We start from the raw sequence: 13,157 nt of genomic DNA, 5'->3' as shown, positions 1-13,157 counted from the left end.
ACGGCTGACGGGGCACAGCGCCCTGCCGGCACAAACAGCCGTGCCCCCCCGCACTGCTGAGGCCTCCCTCTGGGGCAGCCTGGGTGCGGTAACTGGGGCAGGCCCGGTCCCCGGCACCCGGATCCACCCGCCGAGGCCCAGGTGGGAGGAGCGGGCGGGGTCCACCCGCCCAGGGCCGGGCAGGAGGGGCGGTGCACACAGGCTCGCCCGCACCTGCTCCGTCCTTCGCCACCTCCTCCTCGCCCACCTGGCCGCGCTCGGCAGCAGCCGCCGCCACAGCAACATGTTGCCCAGGAGCGCCTCGTCCATGCCGCCGCCTCCCAACCCCGCTGCCTACTTCCCGCCTCCCCGGGTCACGCTGCCCTCCGGCCTGGAGATCCTGCGCACCTACTCGGGAGCCGTCATCTTCCTGGAGATCGTGAGTGCGGGCAAGGGGTGGCGGCACCGGCCCTCCTTCCCCTCAGCGCCCCGCAGCCGGTGGCACGGGCGAGCTTCAGCCCCGCTCCTCACCTGCCATTTTGTGTGAGGGAAAGGTGCGGCGGCCGAGCCTGCGGCAGCGGGGTGCTCTCGGGCTGTCCTGCTCTGGTCCCGGGCGGGTGGCTGGGACACGGGGCTGTGCCGGGAAGGGCAGCAGGACCCGGCCCCGCTCCCTTCAGCCTGCCCCGGCGTGTTCGCTCCCATCGCTGTCGGTGGGGCGAGGTGCTTCCCCCCGGCCTGGCCGGCAGCACCAGGGGCTGTGGAGATAGGTTACATGGGGGTTGTTTATGCTGTCGAGGACTTTGGGCTGCACAGAGTGCCCGACCCAAACCCGCCATGGCGAGTTATGCCGGTTCTTGCCTGAGTGAGTGTGTTACGGGTCCTGTGCAAACTCCTACAAGTATAATTTCATGGGTCTGTTAGACCTTACTGGAGGACCTTTGAGTTAAGGCTGAGTATGAGGCTCTGCAGTGGTGCTAAGTAGTAGGAGAAAAAAAAAACCTTGGCAAAAGGCATCTGATTTTAATAATTTTTCTTTTTTTTTTTTTTTTTTTTTTTTTTTTGTGGGGTCATAGCAGACTACTGCTTGGGTCCTGGTCTCAAGTACTGAATCAGTAGGGACAGAAGGGTAATTAGGTTGGCCAATGTATTCTACATCTGACAGCCTACCTGAAGTGGACAGCAGTGGGCAGTATGAGGGAAACAGCACAACAAGGAGCACTGAGTCTCTACAGTAGTTGCCTAAATGTATTTTTAAAGAAGCCTGCAAGGTTGCATATTCAGAGTACTGCAAACATTTCATGTGTCTCTGCTTTTTGTTTAACAGATGCTTTGTGCTATCCCTTCTGCTTCCTCATTGCCCATCACTATCTGGTCTCTGAGTAACAGACTTACACCTGTAGTCTTGTGAAACTAAAGAAAGTTTTGTTCTTCACAGCAGCTAAAAAAAGGAACCCTAGGGAACCACTTGAAGGCTAGTACATAAACCCTTGGGAACTTTAAACTAGACTAACAGTGCATCTTTACATATACAGTGCTGCAATGTAAGATGAGAAAGGAACCAATTAATTTTATACCAGGCATCTTTTGAAAGGTATCTCTCATCCAACCTTAATTCAAAAGAAATTTCTCTGAATCTGAAAATGTAACCCCTGACTTTGTAGTTGTAAATCTGTAGGAATTAAAGCGGGGAAATAGTAACTTGCTTGGTTGCTGTCTTGATCGTAGCTGTCACTACACTGCAGGCTGGATTATGAAGTTAAATCTTCTTGTAAAAAATGAATATATTTCAGATGGCAATTAAGATTTTCTCCAGGTTTTTGTTTTTTTTTTTTATAAAGAGACAGGATTTGCAGGGAGAAATAGTACCTTCCTTAGGCCAAGAGCTGATTAAGCTGTGCAAGCCATAGAGTACATAAATTCTCTATCAGCCCATCATAGCAAAGCATCCCCACCACTCATTAACTGTGATCAGCATGCTGAAAAGAAAATTGGTGGTGCTGAATTCTTCCCTAGGTTATAATAATTCTGGAAAACTGAGTGTTTTTCTAGTCATTATCACACAATTTACAACTTGCCTTATTCTGTATTCTAGTTTTTATTGCTTAATATGTTGTCCTTTTTATTACAAATGCATTGAAAAAGAAAATGCAGTTTCATCTCTTTTCTATATTTCATCTGTTTAGGACTGCAAAACTAAACAGTATGAAATTGAATCCAAATCTGATGTACATCCTTCTCATGCACACTAGTAAATCAAGAAAGATTTGTGTGTGTGTGTGAGTCATGTTTTCACATTTATTATATTTCCTACAAAATGAGAATAAGGGTAACATTTTCAGCATCACCACACAAGTCACCTTGGTCTGTAAATCCCATTTACAAGATTAGAGCTTTTAAGAATTTCAGAGTGGGTTCGTCTTGTCACCACTTAGTGCCTATCATTTCTGAGAGTGGCACTTGGGCCCTCTGAGTACATTTGAAGTGTTGCTTTTTGGCTTCTAAAAGTAATTTGAGAATGTGTTGATTGGTGGTATTAGTTCTTACACAGAAAGGACTGAATAAAAGTTGTCTGTTCATTGTCTGTGTTTCTCTCCTTGCAGCTGTTTGGAACAATAGTCTGGATTTTGGTAGCTTCTACCCGAGTTCCACTGCCACTGCTGCAGGGATGGGTAATGTTTGTAGCAGTGACTGCATGGTTCCTGTCCATTGTGTTCCTGTGTGTGTTCCTCTTCGGTTATGCAAATAGAATCGCTGTCAACTGGAACCAGACGGTAAGATTTTTTTTTACTTATTTGAGTATTCCCTTCATTTTGTGAACTGGAAATCATTTCATGAGAAGTACTGATCCAGAGTCTTAATGCCAGGCCTTCTGTTTTAGTGGAAAGGTTTTCAAAACAGGAATTCAAAACTTAAAAAAGGAAGAGCAGGGCTATAAGGATGATGGATGAAATACAGGACCTGTTTTATGATGGATGCTGAAAGAGTCCAGCTTTTGAAACTGAAGGAGTATGCTTGTCCTCTCTGAGCACATAAAATGAGTGAGCAGCAGGAAGAGAACTAGTTTAACAAGGCATGGCAACAAATTCGTATGAATGGACAGAAATAATCGCAGCCTGGAAATGGGAAAACATTTCTGGACTATTAAGAAGTGATAGTAACACTCTGTGAATAATGGGGGTACATGTAATAGCATAAAGGAAGTGATACATTTATGAACACAGTGTGTTGTGGTTATCTGAGATAGCAGGGGCTGGACTAAAGAACCCATGAAATCTCCTCTAGTTCCTGAGAAAGTCTTCTGCTGACTTTTGGTTCAACTCCTTAAAGCCAGGGATAGCATTGGTGAGTGGTTGTTAGACCTTAGGTAGTCAAAGGCAGCATAACCTGTAGTATGATATAGCTTAACATCTTTCTAGGAAGCTTAAAGTTTATCTTTCTTAAAGGAAACCTGGTAAGACAACGAATAATTACACTCTATTCAGCTTTTCTTCATTGTGGAGACATGACTTGATTCTTGATGTAATGGATTGTTACGGCTTGGGCCGATAGTTCTCACAGTCTATACCTTTCTGTTAGAAAAGGAAAGTTGTTCATTCCAGTTTTTGCCAACCACATGGATACATCAGGTTATTGACTGCTAATTTACATGCTCCTTTCTTGGCATAAACTGTTTTATACTTTGGGTTTTTAGCACTCAAGTAGTTGGGTATGAGATCGTATCACTTTCTTATATTGTTGGAAGTGAATAATAAGAGGTGGCAAAACTATGATCAGGATTTCAAAAAAATCTTCCAAAAGGACCTGAACTTCTAAAATATTAGGAATGGCTGTAACTCCTAATCACTTTCACCTCCCTCCTATGCAGCTTAGTTTACCTATTGATGCTTTTCTTGATCACAGCTGGAATTGCATGCTTCAGTATCAACATCTGTAGTTACTTACCTGTTCCAAGTTATTCACAGACGTTTCCTTTAAACAAAAGGTTTTTAAAGCAAATTGTAATGCTTCATGAGTTTGGGGCTGCAGCTCATCAGTGCTTAAAGACTGGATTCTATTAAAATGAACTTTAGCACTTTGATAGCAAATACACATACAGTGTCAGCTTTTCAGCGCAATACAGGCAGTAATTACATTAATAATCAGTTAAAATTACAGAGACCTTTACAGGGATCTATGCTGTGACATCCTCACAAGTTATGATGCAACAAAGCCCTTGAGCATGTGCATAACTTAAGTAAATTATAATGTGTCCTAGGTTTCATTGAAACTGTCAATTTACAAGTTGCTGGGTGAGGGCATAGCCCTTTATAGATTGAAAATGCCATACAAACGTTCATCTTACAATGATTATGTAAGTGTGTCTTACGCATTGGCTACTCGATGCTGCAGTAATTTGTTACACTATTAATTTTGTCCCCTTGTAAGGGATACATTGCTGAAAAACTTTCTATGTCAGGAAATTGCTACATGACTTGTACAAAAGCTGCATCTGTTGGACGGTGTAACTTAACATAAAAAGCCGTCATAACTAAGTCAACATAAATGAATGCAGAGTGAATTGTTTTATTTCTAACATGGTAGCTGATAACCAACCCCTTCCAGCTGTCAACAAAAATAACACTAGATAGATCTTTGAACCACTATTTTCAGGTACCCAAATGTCTGTAATTTGTTGGCTCTAAATTCTTTAGCAGCACTTCACAAGGATTTTTTTACCTTCTGTTGCAAATAGTTTTAGTGTTTCTAGTAATTGTTTTATTTTCTAAAATAAAAAGTTGTACCTGTTTGCTTTAGGTTGGCATTTGGTTAAATACATGGGGTTTGCCATTTCATAAATTAAATTTACAGAAGCTACAGGTCATTAGAAAAATGTTAAGAGTCATGACTTAGTTGTATTGGAGTAGTAGAGATTAATGCACAAATGTGGTTTAAGACTCCAGGAGCTTAAATATAAGTTTGAAAAATAGCATGGGATTCTGGCAGCCCTTCATTTAGTAATACTTTACATTAGTATCAGTGGAGCTACTTATAATACTTATAATGTAGATCTAATACACAGTAGATATCTTGATATTAGTAAGATACTACAGAGTGAAAAGATGAGAGAAAATACAGACCTTAGGGAGGTACATCGCTTGGTACATCACTGTATTAAACCAGATGGTATGATAAATACTGTCCTTTACAGCCTGACTCACAACACACTCATTTACAAAATTAGATGTGAACTGAGATAACATGCAGATCTGGTAGTGTTTTACATAAACTTTGTATGAGGTTTCAATGGTGGTACATGTGTGGGGGCAAGGAAGGATTAGACACCATGCTAACAGGTACTAAAAACCAAAAAACCCTTGGGGGTTTTTGGTCACAGAAACCATAACCATACAAACATGAAACCTTACTGATGCTACGTGGCTTCACTCTAATTGCTGCAGGGAGAAGGAAATTAGAGGGTTTGGCAGGAGAATGAAGGAAATGAAAAAGTCTGTCTTCTCAAAATCTCTCTCCTGCATGCAGTCAGCATTGTCTTGCTCATGGAGCTATTCTCCTTTACGAGCAGTGGTGCCAAAAGCATACAGCTGATAACACTGGCATAGTTGCTTGCTAGTAGCCCAAGAATAATGGATGTCCCTGATTATGCCTGGGTTGACACAGGCCTTTCAAGGTGATCTTGTGCTATGAAATGGGTAATTCAGGCTGTGATGTGGGGTTTAGTATTTGTCACAGAGTGAACACATACCAGCCTGTGGTCTGATGTGGTGCTGCAGGCAGTAGCATGAAAAATGAGTGTGTCTGCCAGCTCCAGTGAGCTTGGGAGGCCACAGCAGTAAATGTCTGATGGGGTGAGTGCCTCCTCAGCTGCAGCAGAGCACTGCAGCTTCTCCCATGCTTCAGTGCACTCACACTAGAGTAGGTCCCTGGGATTTTTTACTGTGAGGTACAGAAGTTACAGCAGAGCTGGAGACTTACGAAGTGTGTCTTATGGCCAAAGCTTGAGATTGGGCAAGCGTGGCACGTGAAGGCTACCAGTTAGGTCAGGAAGCCACCCTCTGCCCCCTTCTCAGTTCTGTTGCTGTCAGCGGGGCTTTCTTGTGATACTCCAAGAGGAAGTAATTGTTTTTAAAATATTGGAGGGGGAACAGAGACAAAAAAATACCAAATCAATGGAAAACCAAAACTTGGGAATTACTGCAGCAGTTTTGCCAAAACTTGGATTCCCAGTCACTAGGAAAAGCAGTGCACTCTATGGCCTAACCTCAAATGATCAGATGATTTTTCATTAAGAGAAAATCATTTCCTGAGCTAATTGGAATGGGAAACTTACAGCAGCTTATATCGTAACTTATCAGAACTGACTAGGGTGTGATTCAAGAAGCTTTAGCTGCTGTAAAATGTGGAACAACTGATGAGTTAGAAAAGAAAAATCTTCCAATAATAGGAAAATTTCACACCTACAAAGAAACAATTGTCTAAATAGAGAAATGCAGCACATTCTCACTTTGATATTTGATACAGTCAGTAGGCAAGGATCTTTCACAGTAATTTCTAATGCACATGAATGCTGTCTGCTGTTATGATGGACTTGCACATGGTGTACCCTGGGTTCTCACTCTTGACATACTAGTAGCCCATTGCACTCAAGTGAATTAAAAGTGTTGGAGATAGGGTATATAATGTGGATGTCATCAAAAAGCATACATTTACTTGTGTAGAACTTAAAAAACTGTGTCTATGGCTTTTGCAGACCTGCTTGGGTATGGACACGGAGTATATATTTAATGGACTCAGGAACTGCGTGCAGTGCAAATGTCAGTTTTGCAGACTCACAACAGAAGATCTTGAAGGAATATTTTAGACGTTTTGAAACTGTACTGGCACTCTTGGTTCTTGCCATGTGGAAACCGCAGAGAGATTTAGGCACCAAAGCTGCTTTTTCATGTGCTCCAGTAATAGAATTAGAAATGAGAGTTAGATGTTTAAACCTTGTGTTCAGCTAGCATTCACCACGGAAGAGGGAAGAATTGCCTAGATAAGGCAAAGGGAGAAGCATGTTTTAAGTAAATCCTGACTCCTGTCCCCTCAAGTCTTGGGCATTTTATTCCACAACATCATTAAGTACTTCCAAATTACTGTATTTTATGTAGAGCCAAGTTAGGGAGAGTTGAGGAATGTCTCAGTTCTTGGATTCTGATTTTATCAAGAAGTAAACTTCAGCTGTATCAAGGTTGAGGTGTTTCTGGTCATTCACAGAAGCAAAATATAGGCATGGAAGGGGGACTTCTGGGTCTTAGCTTATAGTTAAGAAGGGATTTGGGGGATGGCAAGCTTGTATTGTCCTGCTTAAATTGTGATGAACTTGCCCTATATGTCCCTTCTTTTTTATGTAAACTGTATGAAGGGAGAGTTCTGTAAGCTCTAAAAGCTTTAAAGTGATCTAAAAGGTCAGCATATGTACATATAGATGATTACATGCCTTTAACTTGAAGGAATGGTTTGGGGAGAGTTGCCTCTTATCACTAATTATGTTAGTGAATTGCTTACAACTGCAAGCAGCTGTGAAAACTTGTCCAGGTTAAGCTCTCAGATTGATTTAACACTGATTGTCTAAAGGTAATGTTGTCAGTACTTGTTTCATGTTTCAGTGGTGGGGTTCATTTGTACTAAGGCTAGAAGAATTAGGTAAGTATTGTAGCCTAAACTGAGTCTGTCATTTGCTTTTCAGGATTTTCTTTTCCATGGGGCTACTTTTGTCTTTTATTTTGGAGCTTTTCTACTGCAAGCAGCAACTACATCTCTGCATCACTTTCCCCGCAAATTCAATTCCACCTCACAAGAGAAGATTATGGCAGATCATGAATATAACATAAGCATAGCAGCCTCGGTACGTATTTCGTATATTTATATTTGGGAACAGAAGTCTGTTGTGAGCCCTTGTAGCCAACTTGGGAACTTAACAGCAAGCTGGAATAGAAAGACGAGCTGTGAAAAAAAGGGATTGCCTTTGAGAGTACCAAACAGTGTCCATCAGAGACGTGCATAAAATATTGGAATAAGCTAAAGCTAATGTGGTAGGTGCTCAGTTGCTACTCTTCACTGTAGTGTTATAAATATATGATCATTACAGCTCATAATTTTTAGATGAGATATTTTGTAAAAGCAGTGTTGGTTATTGGAATAGAAGAAAAAGGTAACAACTGAGCCTTCATCAAAGCATCGTGTGAATTTCATGCCTGTGCGGAAACCTTCAGTGGTTTCTTTTATATCATTTAGATAGTCCATGAGGAAAAAAACTTGGACTTATATCAGATATAAAAGTTACCTGTACGGGTTCTGCTGTCCTTTGTGGCAAAGGTTAGAGTGCTTTTATTGATAGGCTAAGCTCAGACTTCATTTTTCTCACTGTAATTGCATCATCACTGAATCACTGTATCTAGTGATGTGGGTGTGCATAGCTGAGTCAGGTTCTAGCTTTCTCCCTGTCTGGACTCCTGAAAGTCCAGGAGTGTGTGCCTGTGGGATTAACTTAAAGAACCAGAACTACTGCTGTTATGTTTTTCGTACCATCCAGAGGGACTTGCATACCTCAGGGAACGTTTCTAAAACCCTCTGTGGGTATTAATTGTCTTTAAAACTAAATGCACCATTAATTTTGCACAGGAAATACCTTCAGTTCATCTTAAGATAAAACCAGATGAAAGTAAGGTGTAAGGTTCACATCCTTTCTACAAGAGGAGAATAAAAAGAAAAAGCCTTTTGCTTTGGCTAAGCCAGTCTCTGATGACGTGCGGTGGGCATGTCAGTCTCTAAGTCTAGAGTGCCTCACCACTTGCCAGTAACACACTAGATCACATCTGCTACCTGTATGGCCGCATGGCAAAAGGACAGAGGTGGTATCTCATAACTGCACCTGAACTAGGGGAGGACTTTGAAATAAGCAAGTATCTCAAAATTTTATCTTAAAGTGTAGCTCTTCAATCCTTCTTCAATGTGTTCAGGTCCCACTGTATATATGGTCTTTTCAGTCATTTTGTCTGACAACAGGATATTGGGAACTCCAAGAGACTCTTTTCCCTTTCTGTACTATTTTTCCAAAGGAGACTTTAGTTCTTCAAGCTCCTCAACTCCCTGTCAAGATAGGGGAGGAGGAGACTATTTTGTAACTTGCCTCAGTATTTTTAATTAAGAGATGCTGAGAAATGGTGTATCAGATAACTGTAGTCCTCAATGTCTGCATTTTTTCCAGAAGTGTATCATTGAAAAGTCAGGACACTCAGAAAAAAAACTGTAATCCTTTAAAACACTTTATTAGAACAGTCCTGTGATCTACATGGAAAAATACAAAAGATTTCTAACATTTTGTGTTTTAAAATTACTTTTGTATATTGTGATAAAAATACACATGTTCATTTTATATGGGTGATAGTTCTACGGTGTAGCATTTATTGAAAACTTCAATTGTCAGTTTATCACTTGTGTGGAAAGCAAGTAGGTAGGTTGTTATGACATGATTGAATTCTTATGTTCTAAGAGACAGAATCCATCATGAGCACCTGACGATATGAGAAACTTCAGCAATTCAGTTTCTCATTTCTTCCTTCTGGTTTACATTACATATTCAGGTTTGCTGTGCAATGACCTTCAAATCTATACAGTTCAGTGCTTGGGCAATATTAACTTCCTGGCATTTCTCAGGAGTTGATTTAATGGCTGGTTATCTGGTCAAGGAGGCCAAATTTGAAGCTGTTTCTGTACTTTTGCAAGTAAAAGGGTTCTGTTTAGAGAGATGTCTTCTCAGCTGTTTGCTGATAAAAGCATTCACTTGGAAACCTGAGATTAATGTTTGATCAGTCTAGGTAAGAGGAAACTAGAATACAGAGTGTACTTACACACAATTACTTTGTTCCATAACTTATGCAGACATTCTGCTTCATATTCTATTTCAAAATGTCATCTGAAGCCAGCAAGTCAGTGAAAAGCAGTAATATGGAGTTATAACAGAGAGGTTAATAAGAAGACTTCAGAGGATGCTAAACATGTCTTTACCTTAAGCATTTTGGCTGAGGGAGGTAACTTTTGAATAATTTGTGTTCCTGTATTCATTTAGAATAGAAAAAAAAAAAAACAAACCCAAACCAAATGTACAGCAACGTAAAGTGTGATTCACTTTTTTATTTTTTTTCTTCTTTTTCTTCCCCACCTGGTCCTCCTCTAGATTTTTGCCTTTGCAACAGCTGTTTGTTATGGTTGCAGCACAGCCCTGGCATTAAGGAGATGGAGGCTATAGCACTTGAAGAGAGGTTGATGCCTGAGTGTTCTGCGTCAGATCAAATTAAATGCTACTTGTCTGTTTTACTGTAATCTAATTCCAAAAGACTTATTTTTTTGCTTTAAATCTGTTTCAAAGTGCTGAAATGCAAATAACTCCTCATAAGGATTTCCCTAAAAGAAAACAAGTTTGCATCTCTTCCCTTCTGATTTTTACTTTTATTCTGTACTCATGAAAAGCATACTTATTGTATGGTATTACAGAGTTCAGGGATAAACAGATACATCATTAGCAAATAAGAGAATTCTAGTGCTAAATCAGAAGAGGAAGAAGATGGAAACTAAACCAATGTGTTAACTGCATAGGCAGCTAAAAACCTCCTCCCTTGTTAAATCCTGGGATTGGGCCTTAAGTATTTTGCAGCATTACAGTGCATTCCACACAGGTGGGGGCTTCAGGCTCCTTTTAGAGTCATAGGTTTTCTGTGTGCTGCTCCTTGTGCGGTCAGAGCCCAAGCTGACTTTGTGATACCAGTTTAGTATGTATATTATTAATTTTGATGTACAGAGAAGATATTTTAAATATACTTCCAGTGAAATCTTTTGATACTCTTTTATAGCCATATCCACCTATGGTTATCTGATCCTTAAAGCTTCATGTGTTCTTTAGTGCATGGAAACTGGGACTGTCAGTCAGTAGTTGATTAGTTTTAGGAGTTTAGCTTAATCAGATCTATTTATACTGCAAAACTGAAACAGTGCATCTGTGTTGTGTGTGTGTATATACATGGTTTATTTTTGTTTAACAGGAATATTTGCACTGTTTTACTTTGTTAGAGTACAACTTTGGATTTGTTACTTCAAGTGCTGCATTTGTTACTTATTATGTGAGTCAATATCATTTGAATGGAATGTAACCAAATGGTGAATAATGTCTGACCTCAATTCTTGCAGTGTTGTTATTTGTTGCATTCTAAACCTGAAGTGTTGTAAAGGTGTTTCTATTTGGACAGGTGCCTACACAAATGTCTTACTGAAAGCAGAGGAATGCAGAGCGGTTCGCCCACTGTGGAGTTTGCTTTTGGCACAAATGAGGTTTAATTGAGCCTCTCTTGAATATCCATGTTGTATAATGGCATTCAATATTTTATATGGAAAAGCAATGTAACAAAACTAAAGGATGGCATTGCGCTCTGCTCTGACACTCATGCTGGTCTGCAGATGGTGAAACTTTTTGTAATGGCAGTAGATGATTTTTACTCTTGTCAATAGTGCCAAATTGATCACCTGGGAGAAAAAAGCTCCCTGTCATTCATAAAACAGCATGCTCACCACATCTTGCCATTGCACCTGAATACTCTGTAGAGACCAGCAGTGGTTGGGTAAGGGAAGACAGGACTTTCCTCATTCCCAGGCCTACTCCTTTTCCTGGAGCCAACCAGGGTGTCTGCCGTGGAGGTTACTTTATCAGACTTGTCAGGTAGAAGGATTTCTGAGAGGCAGCCACCCCCAGCAGGGCCCTGCAGTCCCTGCTGACCCTGTACAGGTTCTTAGGGATGACGTAGCAGTGAGTGGCATTCCTTCTGACTACTGGAACCAGTTGATTGTCCTGAATTACTGCAGTGGGATGATTTTGCATATCCTGTTTCCTTAAATTTTTATCTTCCAAAGATTTTGTACTCTGGCTGATTTATTACCTGCCCCCCCCCCGTTCTCTAGTTCTCTACTTGCATTGAAACTTGTTTTGTGAACATTTTATCTGTAGCCATATACTTTTAAAAATGCTTCATATTGTATAAAATACACTGGAGTATATGGATGAAAGTATGTAACAAAAAACTTACTCTAAGCATTAAAGTTACTTAATATATTTATGGCAGTAGTCTGGTTATTAATTCTGTCTCTGGAAAGTATCAAAAAACTACCTTACAACTTTGCCTGACCTGATGCTGGATGTGTAAAATTAAGGCTAAGATTTCATGACAAGGCCCAATTACATTGATGCTAGTTTTGTGTAGCAGTTTGCTGCATGACACGGCATGAATATTAGTAAGGAGAAGAGTAAGGTTAGCTACAGCAATGTTGGAAATGGGAGCTGATCTTTGGTGTAGTTTCTTCTTCACCCTGCAACCTGGAAGTGCACTGCGGTCCACAGACTGTGCATGCCAGAGCTGTTGTCTCTGCAGCCAGCTGGGGTGATGTGGGAAAGATCTTAAATTAAACTTAAACCTGCAGTGTAGGAATCCCACATTCATGGTGTCAATTCAAAAGCTGTCCAAGCTGGCATTTGTATCTAACCTCTGAGTTCAAACCCACTGTGTAAAGCCCGTAACTGATGGATGCAATTCAAGCTTCTTACTCTACTTGTAGAAGTCCAGATAACAGAGTGTGGTTAGTGTAGCACAGAAACTGTTTGCATAGTGAGTAAAGGCTCTTAAGTATCAAAGACAAACAAAGGGCAGAGAAGAGATAAAGGTAAAATCTACTGTAATGAAGAACAGCTTTCATGGCTAAAAAGAAGTGAAGTAATGGAAAATTTCTATTAGTGTGCAAGGAGTTTTGCTCTACTTTGAGGAAGATTTACGGAAGGATCCACCAGAACAAGCAGTTACAGTCTTCTTTTTTTTTAAGGACAAAAAGAAAACCAGTGATTAAATTAGTTAATTTTTCATTACTTTGTACAGGGAGCTAAAAAGATAGGTGTGACTCAGAAAGAGCATGTGCATATTGGGATGTCTGTATGCAAATACTGATATAGCAATAACACATAATCACTTAGATAGGTATTACAGGTGACTTATGCAAGTTGGTTCAAATAATTCTCACTCCTCCCTGTACACAAAGTCCCCCAAGCCTATGACCTTGTAGAACACAAGCTTAGATCTCTCCAAAGAATGGAATGAGTAGGG

At 40.6% G+C, this 13,157-nt stretch overlaps 1 protein-coding gene across 1 annotated transcript; it reads left to right on the top strand.

The window, feature by feature from the left end:
- Positions 1-247: 247 nt before the first annotated feature.
- On the top strand, positions 248-12,122 carry MAL2 (mal, T cell differentiation protein 2). Its single transcript, XM_062627122.1, has 4 exons — positions 248-418; positions 2,580-2,750; positions 7,706-7,864; positions 10,196-12,122. Exons 1-4 carry the CDS (start codon positions 284-286, stop codon positions 10,265-10,267), a joined length of 537 nt encoding a protein of 178 aa, XP_062483106.1. The 5' UTR covers positions 248-283; the 3' UTR covers positions 10,268-12,122.
- Positions 12,123-13,157: the final 1,035 nt, after the last annotated feature.

Source organism: Pezoporus occidentalis, unplaced genomic scaffold, assembly GCF_034315485.1.
Source record: "Pezoporus occidentalis ecotype Australia unplaced genomic scaffold, CSIRO_AGI_Poc_V1 ctg3, whole genome shotgun sequence".
NCBI classification, from domain to species: Eukaryota; Metazoa; Chordata; class Aves; order Psittaciformes; family Psittacidae; genus Pezoporus; species Pezoporus occidentalis.
Note: the sequence above shows the minus strand (reverse complement) of the source record. Positions and strands in the feature narration are given on the sequence as shown.

Excerpts from the sequence above, each read along its gene's own strand:
- MAL2 (XM_062627122.1), top strand. The coding sequence starts at position 284 with ATGTTGCCCAGGAGCGCCTCGTCCATGCCGCCGCCTCCCAACCCCGCT. Across the intron at positions 419-2,579 it reads CCGTCATCTTCCTGGAGATC|CTGTTTGGAACAATAGTCTG; the intron begins GTGAGTGCGGGC and ends CTCTCCTTGCAG. Across the intron at positions 2,751-7,705 it reads CTGTCAACTGGAACCAGACG|GATTTTCTTTTCCATGGGGC; the intron begins GTAAGATTTTTT and ends TTTGCTTTTCAG.